The following is a 19014-nucleotide window of genomic DNA, read 5'->3' as shown; positions in this document are numbered from 1 at the left end:
TTCTGTCATCTAAAAATGGGATCAATGTTACTGCATCACTAGATTGCTGAAAGCATTATAGGAGATGAGTTTGACAGTGTACCCATATAGAATGGGCATGAACATGTAAAGCAGTAAAAGCCTAGGAGGCTATTGCCCAACGCAGACCTTTGATACCACAAGAAGGCAGCTTGTACAGGTAATGCCAAGCCTGGAAGATGAGCTTCTCCTTTTCTAGACCAGGAAGGACTACCCCTGCAGCATCCTAAAGGCTGTGGACTACAGGACAGCAATGCTCCCTACTGTGTGAGCATACAAGTGCTGGAATATCGAAATGGCTGATTTTAAAAATTCCCTGAACTTCAAGTATGAATTCTGAGCAATTGCAGACAGAAAGAATATTCTGCTAAAAGAACAAAAGTTTAAAAGTCCTGATACGAGGAAGTGACCACTCATACAGATGCTCGGTCATTTGCTCACTTTTCATGTAACCAACACGAGAAGGAATGGAACACAGAAAAAGATCAACAAACAGTGCAGACCCCTGCCTTTGCTGTTCAGAGCGATGTTTCTGGACCAGCAGAATCAGCATCTCCTTAGAGGTTGCTGGAGAGGCAGTATCTCAGGCTCCATCTCAGACCTGCTGAATCAGAGTGCCCTTAACCCAATCCCTAGGTGTTCCAGTGCACATTCAAGGTTGAGAAGCACTGGCCCAGGCACTGAAAGAACAGAATTGGAATTAGACCAGGGTAGAGGCATTTTCTCTTAAGCAAAGCTGCCGAGGGTTTTGCCAAGTCTGCAGTGACATAAAACTTAAAACAATAAGCTGTGTATTATTTGGAGTTGGAGTGTGGTAAGCTGTATGCAGCTCCCTCGCATTCCATAGCTTTATTCTCCTCAAGCTTTCCAGGGTCTTTATCAATTCCCAGGTAAATGTACCTTTTCACTTTTTGCCCTTGATAGATACTGCTTCAGATGGACCCCAGATTTGTAGTCAAGACTCCCAAGCCTAGAATGGGCAGACCAGGCAAGCAGCAGCCTTAGTAGAAGGCTACCAGATCCTACCAAATCATCAGCTGAATGTGGCACAAGTTACAAAAGCACTCGGTAAATTACAAAAGAGTCCAAAAATGTAAAATAGTAATGTCATTAGAACACTCTGAATCAAGTGTGAGAACTGGAGAGACACACGCTCCTCCTTTTCTGGGCCAACTTGATTTTCTGGGAACTTGAGCAGGTAATGGGGGCTGGTGGTGAGGATTAAAGAGAGGATGTCTGCAAGCACTGGGCCTGCAGAGGGAAAAGGTAAGACATTGTCATTCACCATCATTTGATACTGGAAGAGCAGGGCCATGGTTAATTATCCTTTTGGTACATCCCCTTATCCTGTCTGCCCATTTTACTATTAAGCAGACCCTCTGCCATCTCCATTTCACAGATAGAGGAGCTAAGGAACAGAAATGTCAAGTAGTTTACTGAACAACTAGTAAGCCCAGCATTAAACACAAGTGTCTACCTCCAGAGCTCACCCACTTCACACCCTCTCCCATTGCCTCTCAGTAGAAGTTTCCTACAGGTTGCCTCTGACTCTGCCCTAGAAAGAAGTAACACGTTTGGGGATTGGTGATAACATTGTAATCAATAAGAATTATTGTATGCTAATATCTCTGAGTAACATCCTGTGGGAACACACCAGACAGAGCTGACATATAATTGCTGAGCAACCCTTTACAGGTAACTGAAAAGTAAATGTTGGTGTTCCCTTTAACAAAATGGGCTTCCCTGATGGTTCAGTTGGTAAAGACTGTTAGTCACTCAGTCATGTCTAACTCGACTCCAAGTACTATAGCCTACCAGGCTCCTCTGTCCATGGGATTCTCCAGGCAAGAATACTGGAGTGGGTTGCCAAAGAATCCGCTTGCAGTGCAGGAGACCCTGGTTTGATTCCTGGGTTGGGAAGATTCGCTGGAGAAGGGATAGGCTACCCACTCCAGTATTCTTGGGCTTCCCTTGTGGCTCAGCTGGTAAAGAATCTGCTTGCAATGCGGGAAACCTGGGTTTGATCCCTGGGTTGGGAAGATCCCCTGGAGAAGACAAAGGCTACCCACTCCAGTATTCTGGCCAGGAGAATTCCATGGACTGTATAGTCAATGGGGTTGCAAAGAGTCGGACATGACTGAGCAACTTTAAGAAGAAATGGATATATTTGCTGTCTACCCACTCCAGAGTTCCTGCCTGGAGAATCATATACACAGAGGAGCCTCGTGGGCTGTTGTCCATAGGGTCACAAAGAGTTGGACACGACTGAAGAGGCTTAGCACACACGCGTGGTAGTGACTGCAGAGTTCAATCATGATAGATACCAAAAAGGAACAAAGGAATGGGGAGTTTGGGGGGAACAAAAATAGCAAATAGTTGGGTCATCAGGGTCAAGTAGAACTTTTACCCTTAGCTGTTACCCTTCCCACAAGAGCTGTGCAGGGTATAGCTCCTCGTACCACTCCTTCCACAATACAGGCTAAATCTTTGCTATTCCCTGTCTTGTTTGAAAGAGGAAGCCAAGCCGAAGGAGCTTGATGAAAAGCAATCTTCTCTTTTGTGTGTCTTGTGTTTTGAACACTTCTTTGTTACAGGAAAGGGGCCTGGCCCCCCTGGTGAAAGTGTAATTGCATTGCTCACACTCCTGGCAGGGTCTCCACCTGGGTCTCTCCCCTCTCCCCACCCCACCCCCACCTCCATCTTTGTCCATACTGGCAGAGCCGGCCCCCTGGGGCCTCACGCTCCCTGGGCCTGCTTCATTGGCTCCAGAACTGATAATGCTGTCTCCCACCTACCTCTCTTGCTGATAAACGAATTCCTGAAATACCTTTACAGACCTTCACATCATCATAAATGCTGCTTTAAGGAAGGACAAATGGTGGAAGTAAATGAACAGCAGATGGAACATAAATGGTCCCACATGTCAAATTTAACTTCTTCAGTAAGAAGAGAGGCAAAAAACCAAGGTCCTTCCTTCCCTATGCATGGAGGAATAACAAGAACCACAGCTACTGCCACAAAGGTTGTTCCAATTTTCTTTTTATACAAGTGACCACCATAGACCTCCTGAGACTGAAAACATCTACATGTTTTTTATGAAAACTCTAGTCCCCTTGGTGGGGTGAAATTGCATTCAGCTTTTCCTAAGCAGGGGGCAACACTGACCAGAACATCACATGTTTTTAATTATGGTCCTGAACCTCCTTATGTACATTTTTCAAGCCAACAGTCACTCTGAAAAAATCAATTTCTCTTTGTATAAACATGGCTTGCCTAAAAAAGTGGGAGTTTTTATAGGCACTTTTAAGATTCTATTTTCCAAAAATCTTAATTTATCTACTTGAAAACATAATTGTAATATATAGGGGAACTATATGTAACTTTGTTCTATATTTTCCAAGTCTACCGTAAATTTGCCATCATACTTTGATAATTTAAAAAAGAAAAAAAAAGGACATTGGTTAAATTTACAACAAAATGTGACTAGTTCTGTAAATTACTTATACATTTATACAATGGGACACTATGAAATCATTAAACTAATGCTTGTGAAGAATAATTTTTTTAAAAAAAAGACTGTTCTCCTTACATAGGGCATAGGCTCTGATTATTAGCTTTCTTAAGTTTGAGGGAGACTGGAAGTGCACACGGAAAGACACCAAGCACTTCAGGGCAGGACTGCACATGTGAAGGAATTGAGAGGCAACGCGAGTTGTCATAAGCCAAAAGAGAGAAGGTAACTATGGGCATGGGTAGGCAGGGAAGACTTTCTGGGTAATGGGTATTAAACTGGAGTCCTGGAGAAAAGCAGCCTTTGGTGGAAGAGAGGCACAAAGAAGGCATTCTAGATGGTTAGTAGGGTATCATTTTGGAGAGGAACAGGCAGGTCACCCGGAGAAGGCAATGGCACCCCACTCCAGTACTCTTGCCTAGAAAATCCAATGGACGGAGGAGCCTGGTGGGCTGCAGTCCATGGGGTCGCTAAGAGTCAGACATGACTGAGCAACTTCCCTTTCACTTTCCACTTTCATGCATTGGAGAAGGAAATGGCAACCCACTCCAGTGTTCTTGCCTGGAGAATCCCAGGGACAGGGGAGCCTGGTGGGCTGCCGTCTATGGGGTCACACAGAGTTGGACACAACTGAAGCGACTTAGCAGCAGCAGTAGCAGCAGGCAAGTCACCGTTGATATTCCTTTACAATTCCTTTATTAATGAAGTACTGTGAACACTGTAAACCTTGTCCAAACTAAAATTTGACATACAGTGAGTTAGACAAAGGAAGAAATGAAAGAAAACTCTATGAGATAATGGCTGGGCATTTACACAACTGCCCCTCCAAGAACTACCACGAAATCTAGAGATGAGTAGGGATTGGGTAGAGAATTTTTCTTTGTTGCCCATCCACAAGGTTTCCTCCAATACCCTTTAGTATGAAGCCTTTGTAACCCTAATACATATTTAAAAACTTTGTTCTTGTGAGGATATAACAATATAACAGTGAAATCTCCCAGCACTGAACCTATCACATGGGAGGAGCTGGTAAAAGCTTGATCAGACTTGGAAATGCAGGCTTCTCTGCAAACTTGGAGAGAAGAACCTGGCGTCCTGCTCTCTGCAGTTTCAGCTGTGGACTTGGTAAAGAGCCACCGCTCCTGAACTACCCCTGAGCTGGGCTTTCAGGGATAGTGGATCACACTAGAGTTGGGTTCTGATGAGACTCACAGATGTTAAGATGGAAACTCTGGAATAACAGGTTGCAAAGGGTCTCACAGTTGGAAAAGTGTCTCTGCAGGCCATATTGCTTTGCTATACATTCCAGACATACATTGACTCAAATTCCCTGTTCTCCTCTGTCATCCATTTCTTTGATGTTCCGTGCATGAAATTTAGGATAAACCAAAACTCTGGGGTGACTCCAAGGAGGGCAGATATCCTGGAGTCATTCTCTTGTGAACATAATCTCCTTAATTCTCTCTTCCCTCCGTCCTCCCCCACATACTGCTGCTTCATGTCTTTCCCCGCACTGTGTCACTGCTTTCCATTTTCAGGTTTCCCCTGCTACCTGAAAGAAGAGTGTTCTTATGAAAACTTGTCTAAATTGAAATGGGTATAGGGCAAAGAAGCAATTACTTTTTTAAAATAAAAGCAAAAATTCTCTTCAGGTTTCTTTTTGTTAGTGAAAACAAATCAAATTGGAGTTCCATAACCCCCTTTCCACATTCTCAGGTTCAACCAATATAGAATGAAGTTTGAATTTCCATCTGCAATTAATTGAAATTAACAATCTGCAACTAGTCTATAAGGGGCCAACAGAACTACCCCATTTTATAAGAGGGACTTGAGGGCTTTTGGTGTCCTGGATCCTAGAATCAAGATGACTGTAATAACGTAGATCTTTCCTCAAAGTAAAGAAGTGTAAAGTCAACGTTTGTAAAGTGAGGGATACCTCTATCCTGAAATCAAATTTCAGTTCAGTTCAGATGCTCAGTCATGTCTGATTCTTTGTGACCCCATGGGCTGAAGCACGCCAGGCTTTCTCATTTATCACCAACTCCTGGACTTTGCTCACACTCATGTCCATTGAGTCAGTGACGCCATCTAATCGTCTCATCCTCTTCCACCCTTTCTCCTTCTGCCTGAAATCTTTCCCAGCATCAGGGTCTTTTCTAATGAGTTAGCTCTTCGCATCAGGCAGCCAAAATATTGGAGCTTCATCATCAGTTCAGTTCAGTTCAGTCGCTCAGTTGTGTCCAACTCTTTGCGACCCCATGAACCACAGCACGCCAGGCTTCCCTGTCCATCACCAACCCCTGGAGTCCACCCAAACCCATGTCCATTGAGTCAGTGATGCCATCCAACCATCTCATCCTCGGTTGTCCCCTTCTCCTCCTGCCCTCAATCTTTCCCAGCATCAGGGTCTTTTCAAATGAGTCAGCTCTTTGCATCAGGTGGCCAAAGTATTGGAGTTTCAGCTTCAGCATCAGTCCTTCCAATGAACACCCAGGACTGATCTCCTTTAGGATGGACTGGTTGGATCTCCTTGCAGTCCAAGGGACTCTCAAGAGTCTTCTCCAACACCACAGTTCAAAAGCATCAATTCTTTGTCACTCAGCTTTCTTTATAGTCCAACTCTCACATCCATACATGACCATTGGAAAAACCATAGCCTTGACTAGACGGAACTTCGTTGGCAAAGTAATGTCTCTGCTTTTTAATATGCTGTCTAGGTTGTCCTTCCAAAGAATATTCAGGATTGATTTCCTTTAGGATCGACTGGTTTGGTTTCCTTGCTGTCCAAGGGATTCTCAAGAGTCTTCTCCAACACCACAGTTCAAAAGCGTAAGTTCTTCAGCACTTAACTTTCTTTATGGTCCAACTCTCACATCCATATATGACAACTGGAAAAACCATAGCTTTGACTATATAGATCTTTGTCAGCAAGGTTATGTCTCTGCTTTTTAATATGTTGTCTAGGTTTGTCATGGGTTTGAGTGAACTCCAGGAGATGGTGATGGACAGGGAGGCCTGGCATGCTGCGATTCATGGGGTTGCAAAGAGTCGGACACGACTGAGCGACTGAACTGAACTGAACTGAGGTTTGTCATAGTTTTTCTTCCAAGGAGTAAGTGTTGTTTAATTTCATGGCTGCAGTCACCATCTGCAGTGATTTTGGAGCCCAAGAATATAAAGTCTGTCACTGTTTCCATTGTTTTCTCACCTATTTGCTATGAAGTGATGGGACCAGATGCCATGGTCTTCGTTTTTTGAATGTTGAATTTTAAGCCAACTTTGTCACTCTCCTTTTTCACTTTCATCAAGAGGTTCTTTAGTTCTTTGCTTTCTGCCATAAGGGTGGTGTCATCTGCATATCTGAGGTTATTGATAATTCTCCTGGAAATCTTGATTCCAGCTTGTGTTTCATCCAGCCCTGCATTTCGCATGATGTACTCTGCATGTAAGTTAAATAAGCAGGGTGATGATATACAGCCTTAATGTACTCCTTTCCCAATTTGGAACCAGTCCATTGTTGTATGTCCGGTTCTAAATGTTGCTTCTTGAACTGTACATAGATTTCTCAGGAGGCAGGTCAGGTGGTCTGGTATTCCCATCTCTTGAAGAATTTTCCACAGTTGGTTGTGATCCACATTGGCACCCCACTCCAGTACTCTTGCCTGGAAAATCCCATGGATGGAGGAGCCTGATAGGCTGCAGTCCATGCAGTCACTAGGAGTTGGACACGACTGAGCGACTTCACTTTCACTTTTCACTTTCATGCATTGGTGAAGGAAATAGCAACCCACTCCAGTGTCCTTGCCTGGAGAATCCCAGGGACAGGGGAGCCTGGTGGGCTGCCGTCTATGGGGTCGCACAGAGTCGGACATGACTGAAGCGACTTAGCAGTAGCAGTACACGGTCAAAGGCTTTAGCGTAGTCAATGAAACAAAAGTAGATGTTTTTCTGGAATTCTCTTTTTCTATGATCCAACAGATGTTGGTAACTTAATCTCTGGTTCCTCTGCCTTTACGAAATCCAGCTTGAACATCTGGAAGTTCTCAGTTCACGTACTATTGAAGCCTAGCTTGGAGAATTTTGAGCATCACTCTGCTAGTGTGTGAGATGAGTACAAATGTGTGGTAGTTTGAACATTCTTTGGCATTGCCTTTCTTTGGAATTGGAATGAAAACTGACCTTTTCCAGTCCTGTGGTCACTGCTGAGTTTTCCAAATTTGCTGGCATATTGAGTGCAACACTTTCACAGCATCATCTTTCAGGATTTGAAATAGCTCAGCTGGAATTCCATCACCTCTACTAGCTTTGTTCGTAGTGATGCTTCCTAAGGCCCACTTGACTTTGGACTCCCATATGTCTGGCTCTAGGTGAGTGATCACACTGTTGTGGTTGTCTGGGTCATTAATATGTTTTTTGGATAGTTCTTCTGTGTATTCTTGCCACCTCTTTTTAATACCTTCTGCTTCTGTTAGGTCCATACCATTTCTGCCCTTTATTGTGCCCATCTTTGCATAAAATACTCCCTTGGTATCTCTAATTTTCTTGAAGAGATCTCTGCTGCTACTGCTGCTAAGTCACTTCAGTCGTGTCCGACTCTGTGTGATCCCGTAGACGGCAGCCCACCAGGCTCCGCCATCCCTGGGATTCTCCAGGCAAGAACACTGGAGTGGGTTGCCATTTCCTTCTCCAATGCATGAAAGTGAAAAGTGAAAGTGAAGTCGCTAAGTCATGTCCAACTCTTAGCGATCCCATGGACTGCAGCCTACCAGGCTCCTCCATCCATGGGATTTTCCAGGCAAGAGTACTGGAGTGGGGTGCCAATTGCCTTCTCTGTGAAGAGATCTCTAGTTTTTCCCATTCTATTGTTTTCCTCTATTTCTTTGCATTGGTCGCTGAGGAAGGCTTTCTTATCTCTTCTTGCTGTTCTTCGGAACTCTGCATTCAGATGGGTATATCTTTTATTTTCTCTTTTACCTTTCACTTCTCTTCTTTTCTCAGCTATTTGTAAGGCCTCCTCAGACAACCATTTTGCCTTTTTTGCATTTCTTCTTCTTGGGGATAGTTTTGATCACCGCCTCCTGTACAATGTTACGAACCTCTGTCCATAGTTCTTCAGGCACTCTATCAGGTCTTTTATTATTATTATTATTTTATTTATTTATTTTTCACTTTACAATATTGTATTGGCTTTGCCATGCATTGACATAAATCCGCCATGGGTGTACCTGTGTTCCCCATCCTGAACCCCCCTCCCACCTCTCTCCCTATCCCATCCCTCTGGGTCATCCCAGTGCACCAGCCCCGAGCACCCTGTATCATGTACTGAACCTGGACTGGTGATTCGTTTCACATATGATAATTTACATGTTTCAATACCATTCTCCCAAATCATCCCACCCTTGCCCTCTCCCACAGAGTCCAAAAGACTGTTCTATACATCTGTGTCTCTTTTGCTGTCTCGCATACAGGGTTATCATTACCATCTTTCTAAATTCCATATATATGTGTTAGTATACTGTATTGGTTGTCTATTAGGTCTAATCCCTTGAATCTATTTATCACATTCACTGTATAATCACAAGGGATTTGATTTAGGTCATACCTGAATGGTCTGGTTGCTTTCCCTACTTTCTTCAATTTATGTCTGAATTTTACAATAAGAAGTTCACTATCTGAACCACAGTCAGCTCCTGGTCCTGATTTTGCTGACTGTGTAGAGCGTCTCCATCTTCAGCTGTAAATAATATAATCAACCTGATTTTGGTATTGATCATCTGGTGATTTCCATGTGTAGAGTCATCTCTTGTGTTATTGGAAGAAGGTGTTTGCTATGACCAGTGTCTTCTTTTGGCAAAATTCTGTTAGCCTTTGACTTGCTTCATTTTGTGCTCCAAGGCCAAACTTGCCTGTTACTCCAGGTATCTCTTGACTTCCTACTTTTGCATTCCAGTCCCCTGTGATGGAAAGGACATCTTTGTGTGTTGCTAGTTCTAGAAGGTCTTGTAGTTCTTCATAGAACCATTCCACCTCAGCTTCTTTGGCATAGGTGGTTGGGGCATAGACTTGTGTTACTGTGATATTGAATGGTTTGCCTTGGAAATGAACAGAGGTCATTCTGTTTTTTCAGACTGCACCCAAATACTGCATTTTGGACTCTTGTTGACTATGAGGCCTATTCCATTTCTTCTAAGGGATTCTTGCCCACAGTCATAGATATAGTGGTCATCTGAATTAAATCTGTCCATTCAGATCTATTTTAGTTCACTGATTACTAAAATGTCAATGTTCACACTTGCCATCTCCTGTTTGACCACTTTCAATTTACCTTGATTCATGGACCTAACATTTCAGGTTCTTACGCAATATTGTTCTTTATAGGATCAGACTTTATTTCCATCATAGTCACATCCACAACTGGGCATTGTTTTTGCTTTGGTTCAGCCTCTTCATTCTTTCTGAAGCTATTCTCCACTCTTCTCCAATAGAATATTGAGCACCTATTGACCTGGGAAGTTCATCTTTCAGTGTCCTATCTTTTGCCTTTTCATACTGTTCATGGGGTTCTCAAGGCAAGAATACTGAAGAGGTTTGCCATTCCTTTCTCCATTGGACCACGTTTTTACACCTACCTGATTTTACCTTTGGGCTTCTGCAGTGGCTCAGAGAGTAAGCAATCTGCCTACAATTTAGGACACCTGCATTCAATCTCTGGGTTGGGAAGATCCCCTGGAGAAGGAAATGGGTATCCACTCTAGTATTCTTATCTGGAGAAATCCATGGACAGAGGAGCCTGGCAGGCACCTTTGCTATACTTTGCCTTTCACTTCACCTGCCACCTGATTCTTAAAAACAAAAAATAAACACAGTTTCACCACTACTCTCACCATCACCATCAAAACAACCAAAGAACATACCACCCATTCAACCAAGCCAGAGGTTAATGCTTTGAGTTAAAACTTCTTAAACGTAACTTTCTCCCCCATGACTTTGGCCTGTTGGAAAGGTGGGTGTGAGGGAATAGTGAGCCCATGCCCGGGGCTTAGGGCTGAGTCAGATGTCCTTTGTCCTTTCCCTCTGCTTCCCCCTTGTGCCTTCCTCCTGACCCTCCTTTTTCCCTACCTTTTCTCATTTCTCCTATTTACCTCCCCACACAATTTCTAGCCCTCAAAGCTTCTATCCCTGGTTGGGGCCTGAGTCTAACCTCCTACTAAGACCACCTGTGACAAACTGTCCCTGGTTCTGATGGTGTCTGATCAGAGCAGCCTCCCTGGCACCACATGCACTTAGCAAAGGCATCTTCTAGTCCAAGGATCGCTGACTGCTCAGCCAGCACACAGTTGCCAGGAGCCACCCTCTCTTTCTCCAGCTTCTCCTGGGTCTTAGCAAGCAAACAGTTCAATGGTTAGTGGCTACCCAGCAGGCTACTTAGGGCTCATACAGTTTTGAAAGGTACAGACCTTTTTTCCTATCTTGACACCCTCTCTTTTTTATTTTTTAAAATCTTTAAAATTAATTCTTCTTGGAGTACGGTTGATTTACAATGTTGTGTTAGTTTCAGGTATACGGTAAAGTGAATCAGTTTTATATATATATATATAACTCCACTCTTATAGTTTCTTTTCCCATATAGGTCAATATAGAGTATTGAGTAGAGTTCTCTGTGCTACACAGCAGGTTCTTACTATGTGCTAAGTCACTTCATTTATGTCTGACTCTTTGCAACCCCATGGACTGTAGCCTGCCAGGCTCCTCTGTCCATGGGATTCTCCAGGCAAGAACACTAGAGTGGGTTGCCATGCCTGTTTCCAGGGTATCTTTCCAGCCAAGAGATCGAACCCATGTCTCTTACGTCTCCTGGATTGGCAGGCAAGTTCTTTCCCACTAGCGCCACCTGGGAAGCCCTATTTTTATATGTAGCAGTATGTATATGTAAATCTCAAACTCCCAATTTATCCCTCCCTGCTTCCCCTTTAGTAACCATGAGAAAAATATGGAGTGCTTCACAAATTTGCATATCATCCTTGAGCAGGGGCCATACTAATCTTCTCTGTATGGTTCCAACTTTAGTATATGTGCTGCTGAAGCGAGCACCACCCTGTCTTTTTTAATCCACAATTGCTGTTATTTTTCTTTTACTTCTCCAGAATTAACTTCAAAATCTAAATGTTTTGCTTGGCTATCCTGTTATTTAGCCCTGTTGGTTTATTATTTAGATAAAAACATTCATCCTGAAATATAGGAATAAGAAAAGTGCAAGTGTGCTTACCTGGTGTATCAAATAAAACTCACCCAGTTAATTCAGTCATTTGGCACAAAGGAGGCTCCTGTCTCCTCCAGTTTTTTAGTCTCTCTAGGATGCTAATTGTTTTTCTTTTGATAGTCTTATAATCTTGGCCTGAAGTCTAAAATCTGGCCTGCTGGGCTATGTGTCAGATTTGTAAATTAGATGACATCTGTTTTGAATTTTAACCATCTTTAATTTTCTTTCAAGCTCTCTCTTCCCTTAGTCATTTCCCCTTCAGTTGTAAGGGTCAGACTTTGCTAGATGCTTCAGACAAAAGTGTGGATCTCTCTGCTTTGTGGGGCACAGATTAAAATTACTGAAGCTAAATGGTCACAATGAAGGCTATTCAGAGAAGAGATGTTGGGAGAGAAGCCTTAGCAACCATCCCAGAGAGGATGAGCAGCTAATACAAAAAGGGGGCAGTCCACACCAGTCTTTTTGAGGTTCCCACTGAATACTTATAATCGATTAGAAGGAGACTGATGGAGAGGGTTGAAATGGATGAAGTATTCTGAATTGAGGGAGAGGCTGAGGTGGTGATGGTGGTGGCAGTATTTGAAGAGCATGGTGACCTTTTATCTTTTAACATTTTTTTCTCTTTTTGTCCCTAGAAAAATAATAAAGGGAGGAGAAATGAATTTTTCTAATGCAGACCCATATTTGGATAGTGAGACCCCCTTTTTTTCCCTCCTATCTACATATCTCTTAAATTCTTCTTTTCATGAGGAAGTTGTCTATTGCTAATTGGATTGGGCCTACTTTATTAAGAACCATTTTTCCTGTTGGAATGCCTTAATGTAACACCCTGTATAACAAGTTTTTCCTTTATACAAACCCTTTTCACACATATAATCTCACAGAGAGTCAATTGGCCTCTTGTAACTTTGCATGTGTAGAGGCAAGAAAGAATGGACAGACTGTTGGCCAGAATACATGTCTGAGCTTTTACATCTGATGCACACGCCAGTCACCATTGGAAGAAACGAGCAGGCTAGCTGTGCAGAGAATATAAAGTGGCTCCCCCAACCCCCAGCTGTAGAAGCTCTAAACTGAATTCTGAAAGCACACCATGAAAATGAGCTAACAGTGACTCTGCTTGCACACAGATGACAAATCCTCCCTTCACGATGCTGGCTTTGGGTTTCTTGGATGTTGCCATGTGTAGGCTGTTGCTAGGTGTAAATGCTGTTTTTAAAGTGGAATATGTAGATAGCAGTGGTTTTCAATTGGGGGATATTTCTGTCTCTAAGGGGACGTTTAGCAATGTCTGGAGACATTCTTAGTACAGCTGAGGGGGAGCGTTGCCCCTAGCACCTGGTGCATACAGGCCGGGGAAATGGTAAGTATTTCTAGAGTGCACGGGATAGCTCCACAACCAAGACTTAACCAAATGTCAATAACAGCAAAATTAGAAATCCCGGTATTGTAGAAATCTGTACTAGATGTTAAACCAGGGAACAATAGATTTTAATATGCTAAATCAAAAGTATGGTGTTGAGAGAAAAGGGCACTTGCTACCTGTCTTCCTTGAATGAACAGCTATTGTTGAGATGACCATCTTGGCCAGAAAATATTCTCTGTGTGGAATGAGCAAAGAGGTGCTTCATATGGGCTCCCCCTTCTTGGTTACCAGCATGCTTTTCCATGTGCATGTGGTCACTCGAGCTAGACACCTCTGGATTTTCATTCACTCTTCTCCCCTTCTCCTCAGCCCACCTCTCACCAGTAACTGATTCTAATTCCAAGCTGTCTCACCATGGAGGGAGCCGACTGCTAAGGCTCCAACAATAGCATCCTGGTCACCCTCTCTCTTGCCAGCTAAATCCATTCAGGGCTCCACCATGTCAGCCACTTCCTCACACATCTAGTCCTTTAGTGAAGAAATATTGAATGCCCACTATCTGCTAATTACTGTGTTAGAAGCAGTGTTCATTCTCTGGGTAAAAATCTTTCCAAGTCACCAGGTTGCTTACAGAACAAACTCCTTGCTTCTCTGTGAATGTGCCTCTGACCTAACTTTTCAGTTTACTCTCCTGCGCTCCACTGATGTATTCACTCCGGTCACATTGAACCAATTGCTTTTCCTCAGTCTGGGTCACACATTCTTAAGCTCTTTTATCTTTGCACGTGAGGAGTGTCCTTTGTATTTGGAGTGCCCTTTAAACCCTTATTTGGGAACTTTCATTCATCCTGTGCAACATGATCTGGTACCTACGCAGATGCCTAGCTCATGGAAGCTACTCAACAAATATGGAATGAATTTAAATTTCATCTTCTTTGTAAACATTCTTCATTTCCCTGGCTGTATGTCTCTCTTGAGCCACAGCCTGCTATACCCACTTCCACTAACGCCTCACATGCACTGACTGTGAACGCTTTGAGGAATGTCTTATGTCTTGTTCTGTGTCTCTTGGGACCTTCAGGCTCTGTGCCATGCTAGACATAAAGTGGATCCTTGTGACAAAATCTTCGCTATTTTGTGAGGTTGGCTTCTGTGTTTCTGGAATGCTCTTTCAGACTGAAAATGATATGCATCATTTGTTAACCCCCCCAACTCACAAAATCTGATGCTAGTCTTAAATGTGTCCTGCCCCTTCTGAAATTTTAGTCCATCTTTTATCATTTAGTTACTGTGTAACTTTGGGAAGAGATTTAACCAGTCTCTGAGCCTTTGTTTCTTCCTCTATAAAATAGGAATAATGATAATTGCCCTTCTCAACTTATAGAGTGATCATGAGGATCAAATGAGATGATGAATTCGAAAGTATTTTGTGACTTCTATGGTCATAAAACTTTCCAAGTGTCTCTCTATTCAAAATGTGACAAATACAATAAAACACCCCCCTCAATCTTGCATGGTCTAGACTTCTTGAAAGGACCAGATTTATCATATCCACTCTCTCCCTTCAACCCCAGGCATCCTATTTTATGCCCATCCATACCACTGGCAGATCACTCACTACAATCATCAGTAATTTTTAAATTGCCAATACCTGTGGACATTTATCTATTCTTCCTTCATTTGACCTGACCCCAGTCTGCCTCTGCCTGAGATGTTCTCTGCACTGGGGCCAGAGTAAGCCTCCTGAAACATGGATTCTGATCATATCCTAATACATAAAAATCTTACCATGACTTCTCACAGCCTCCAGGATAAAATTTAAACTCCTTAAGAAGGTCTTGATGAAAGTGAAAGTGGAAAGTGAAAAAGTTGGCTTAAAGCTCAACATTCAGAAAACGAAGATCATGGCATCCGGTCCCATCACTTCATGGGAAATAGATGGGGAAACGGTGGAAACAGTGTCAGACTTTATTTTTGGGGGCTCCAAAATCACTGCAGATGGTGACTGCAGCCATGAAATTAAAAGACGCTTACTCCTTGGAAGGAAAGTTATGACCAACCTAGATAGCATATTCAAAAGCAGAGACATTACTTTGCCAACAAAGGTTCGTCTAGTCAAGGCTATGGTTTCTCCTGTGGTCACGTATGGATGTGAGAGTTGGCCTGTGAAGAAAGCTGAGCACCGAAGAATGGATGCTTTTGAACTGTGGTGTTGGAGAAGACTCTTGAGAGTCCCTTGGACTGCAAGAAGATCCAACCAGTCCATTCTGAAGGAGATCAGCCCTGGGATTTCTTTGGAAGGAATGATGCTAAAGCTAAAACTCCAGTACTTTGGCCACCTCATGCGAAGAGTTGACTCATTGGAAAAGACTCTGATGCTGGGAGGGACTGGGGGCAAGAGGAGAAGGGGACGACAGAGGATGAGATGGCTGGATGGCATCACTGACTTGATGGACGTGAGTCTGAGTGAACTCCGGGAGCTGGTGATGGACAGGGAGGCCTGGCATGCTGCGATTCATGGGGTCACAAAGAGTAGGACATGACTGAGTGACTGAACTGAACTGAATTGAAGAAGGTCTGTCATATCCTGCACCATCTGGTCCTTGCCTATTATTTCATCAGTATTACCTAATATTGATGCTAGCCAGACAGAATGACTTCTGTTTCCAGAAAGTGCTGTGCTCTTCCACATACTGCCCCAAAGCCAGCCTGGTATAATCTGGTAATCTTTCAAGACTTGGTTCCAAATGTCACCTCTTCTGGGAAGCATTTCCTGATTTCAGCTTCCCATTCCTCTCCATTCCATGCAGAAGTAGGTACCCCAATCTGTGTTCCCCAAACTCCCTGACACAATCATAATTGGCATAATCTTCCCACTATTCTATAATTATCCACTTATTATTTACCTACTCTCTGGACAATGAGCTCTTTGGATAAAGGAATATGTTTTATCTCTCTGTATGTCTAGCTGTTGGCAGGATTTCTGGCATAGAGTAAGTAATGATTTAAATGTTTGTTGAATAAATAAACAAATTCTATAAACATTATTATTTGTACTACATTCTTATTTCTTTACTGTATTTTCTGCACTTAAAAAATTGTTTTGGTTACATTCTGGTTTTTACAGATTTAGAAAAATTCTGGCAAATGTCATAATTTATTCAGAAGTTACTCTATGTTGAGATAGTGAGTTTGGCTTTCTTTGGAAACTTTGATGCCTACAAAAGAAAGCATAGCCTTTGGTGCTATGCCTTCATGGGTTTGCAGCAGATCCTGAGGTCCCGAGGAATTCCTACTCACCTGTCATTTCTGGCCTTGGTGATTTCCAGTTGTCGGGTAAGGAGCTTGGAAATGGCAGTGAAGCTGTTGCTCATGCGGAAGATGTCTCTGCTCTGTGGGCCCAGGATGGAGGAGAAGGTGTCCGTGATGCTCTTGATCTCCAGCAGGAGAATATGATGAAATGAGTGCTCCATGCTGGCCAGCTGACTCACCAGGAATGGCAGGCAGCTCCTGGCTCTCTCCTGCAAGAACAATGGAGAATGCATACAATTGCTGGTAGGGATGAAAACGGGTGCGGCCACTAATGAAAACAATATGGCTGTTTCTCCAAAAACAGAACTACCCTATGATCCATTAATCCCATTTCTGGGAATCTATTCAAAGGAAACAAAATCATTATCTCAAAGAGATACCTGCACAGCCATGTTTGCAGAAGCATCACTTGCAACAGCCAAGACATAGAAGCAACCTAAGTGTCCACTGACAGATGAATGGGTAAAGACAATATGGCATACATGCATGGAATGAAAAGTTATTCAGCCACAAAAAAGAAGGAACTCCCACCATCTGTGACAACATAGATAAATCTGGAGGGCATTATGCCAAGTGAAACAAGTCAGAGAAAACACAATTACTTACTGATATCTCATATATATAGAATCTTAAAAAAAAAAAGTCAACTCATAGAAACAGAGACCAGAAAAGTGGTTGCCAATGGCTAGAGGGTGGGGGAAATAAGTAAAAGTTAGTAAGGGGTACAAACTTTCAGTTATAAGATGAACAGGGGTTTGAGAGGCTAATGCATAACATGGTGACCACAGTTGCTAACACAGTATCATGGAACTGAAATTTGCTAAAATACATTGGATAATGGATGGGTTAGTTAAATTGATGAGAGGAATCCTTTGATATACATATATGTATATCAAATCATCATGCTGTACACCTTAAATATCTTATAACTTTACTTGTTAATCATACCTTAATAAAGCTGGCAGGGGGTAGAAGGGAGTGGAGAATAATGAAGAACTAAGGCCTGTATTTTAAAAGAAAGTCAGAGTCCCATGACCTGCAGATGACAGCTTTATGGGGAGTATACTTACAGAGCTAGCTGAAGCTAACAATGTTTCATTCATGATGCCTCTGAATTGGCTTCTTTGAGGTTTTAATTTCTTTCCTGATTCCCAGGACAATTTTTTAAAATTTTCCTGTTACTCCCTTCTTAAGAATATGTAGTCTCATGAGCCTATCTTGCCATGTCCAAAGCTCTCAACCACCGCTAATGATCTGACCTCACACATCTACCCTTCTAGACTATAGTTCTTCCTGGGGCCAAGGTTCCATGCCAGTGACTCACTAACTCCACACGGACACGGGAGGCCTGATCAGCGGCACCCTCCAGCCATCCACCTGTCGGATGATGGCAGGCACCATACTACCTCTTCTCCACAGGGTATCTTCACTCATCTATTCACTTTAAGCATCTGGCAGCATGTTACAGATTTATGTGCCTGGTTGAACGAGTAGATTCTATTAGTTAGCTTTAGTCAAGTTAACTCTCACAATTGACTTAAATAGATTCCTTCAAAGAAACTGATAATGAAAGATAATATGAATAACTTAGGTATGAATGAATAAGAAAATGGCTTAGCTGACAGGTCTCCTATACCTAGGAGAACTCATCAGGCATATTATGGGCTGACAAGTTTGAATCCAACATGACTGGAAGAGAGCCATAAAAATTCAAAATTATCTAGAAGGTTATTTGAAATGTAGATTTGTGGCCAACATAAATAATGATATACCATTAATAATTTAAAATATGCTTATTTCATCTTTAACTGCTCTTTTAAAATCTTTATTTTTTACTTAAAAAAATTAATTTATTTTTTAATTGAAGGATAATTGCTTTATAGAATTTTGCTGTTTTCTGTCAAACAGCAACATGAATCAGCCATAGGTATACATATGTCCCCTCCCTCTTGAACCTCCCTCCCATCTCTCTCCCCATCCCATCTCTTATATATTTAAAAATTTTTATAATGGTAGTATAATAGAATATATGTATAATTATAAACAAATATATGGCAGAGATTGATGCTCAAAATCCTTTTAAGTGATAGGTGTACAAGTCTAAATTAACTCTTCCAGGTAGGAGTTTCCCTGTCTCCTTTGTTACAGCATTTTGAGCCTTCATTTCTTTCAAGATGTAACTCCTGTCTCCTTCATGAAGCCATCCCTAGTGACCTCTTCTGTGTGAATTTTCTTTGTATTACAAATTCTTTTTTAAAAATCTTGATGGGCTTCCCTGATAGCTCAGTTGGTAAAGAATCCGCCTGCAATTCGGGAGATTTGGGTTCAATCCCTGGGTTGGGGAGACCCCCTGGAGAAGGGAAAGGCTACCCACTTCAGTATTCTGGCCTAGAGAATGCCATGGGCTGTATAGTACATGAGGTTGCAAAGAGTTGGACATGACTGAGCGACTTTCACTTTCACTGTAATACTTGGTTTCATTTGATATTTTTGTTTACTCATGATTTTTTTTTCATCACCAGATCAGTACTGCAAGTCTATAATATG

At 42.4% G+C, this 19014-nt stretch overlaps 1 protein-coding gene and 1 non-coding gene across 5 annotated transcripts in view; both read right to left on the bottom strand.

Annotated features, from left to right (window-relative positions):
- VEPH1 (ventricular zone expressed PH domain containing 1) overlaps positions 1-19014 on the bottom strand; it is a 287956-nt gene that overhangs the window by 133245 nt on the left and 135697 nt on the right. For all 4 annotated transcript variants that reach the window (XM_025289274.3, XM_025289293.3, XM_025289289.3 and 1 more), the window contains exon 7: positions 16456-16676. In XM_025289274.3, the coding sequence (XP_025145059.3) occupies positions 16456-16676 (221 nt within the window). The remainder of the gene's footprint in view (positions 1-16455; positions 16677-19014) is intronic.
- On the bottom strand, positions 11514-11620 carry LOC112587531. The gene has a single exon (XR_003112063.2). It is a non-coding gene; the product is annotated as a U6 spliceosomal RNA (small nuclear RNA).

This window comes from Bubalus bubalis, chromosome 1, assembly GCF_019923935.1.
Source record: "Bubalus bubalis isolate 160015118507 breed Murrah chromosome 1, NDDB_SH_1, whole genome shotgun sequence".
Classification (NCBI taxonomy): Eukaryota; Metazoa; Chordata; class Mammalia; order Artiodactyla; family Bovidae; genus Bubalus; species Bubalus bubalis.
The sequence above is the reverse complement of the archived record's forward strand: the minus strand, read 5'-3'. Positions and strand labels throughout refer to the sequence as shown.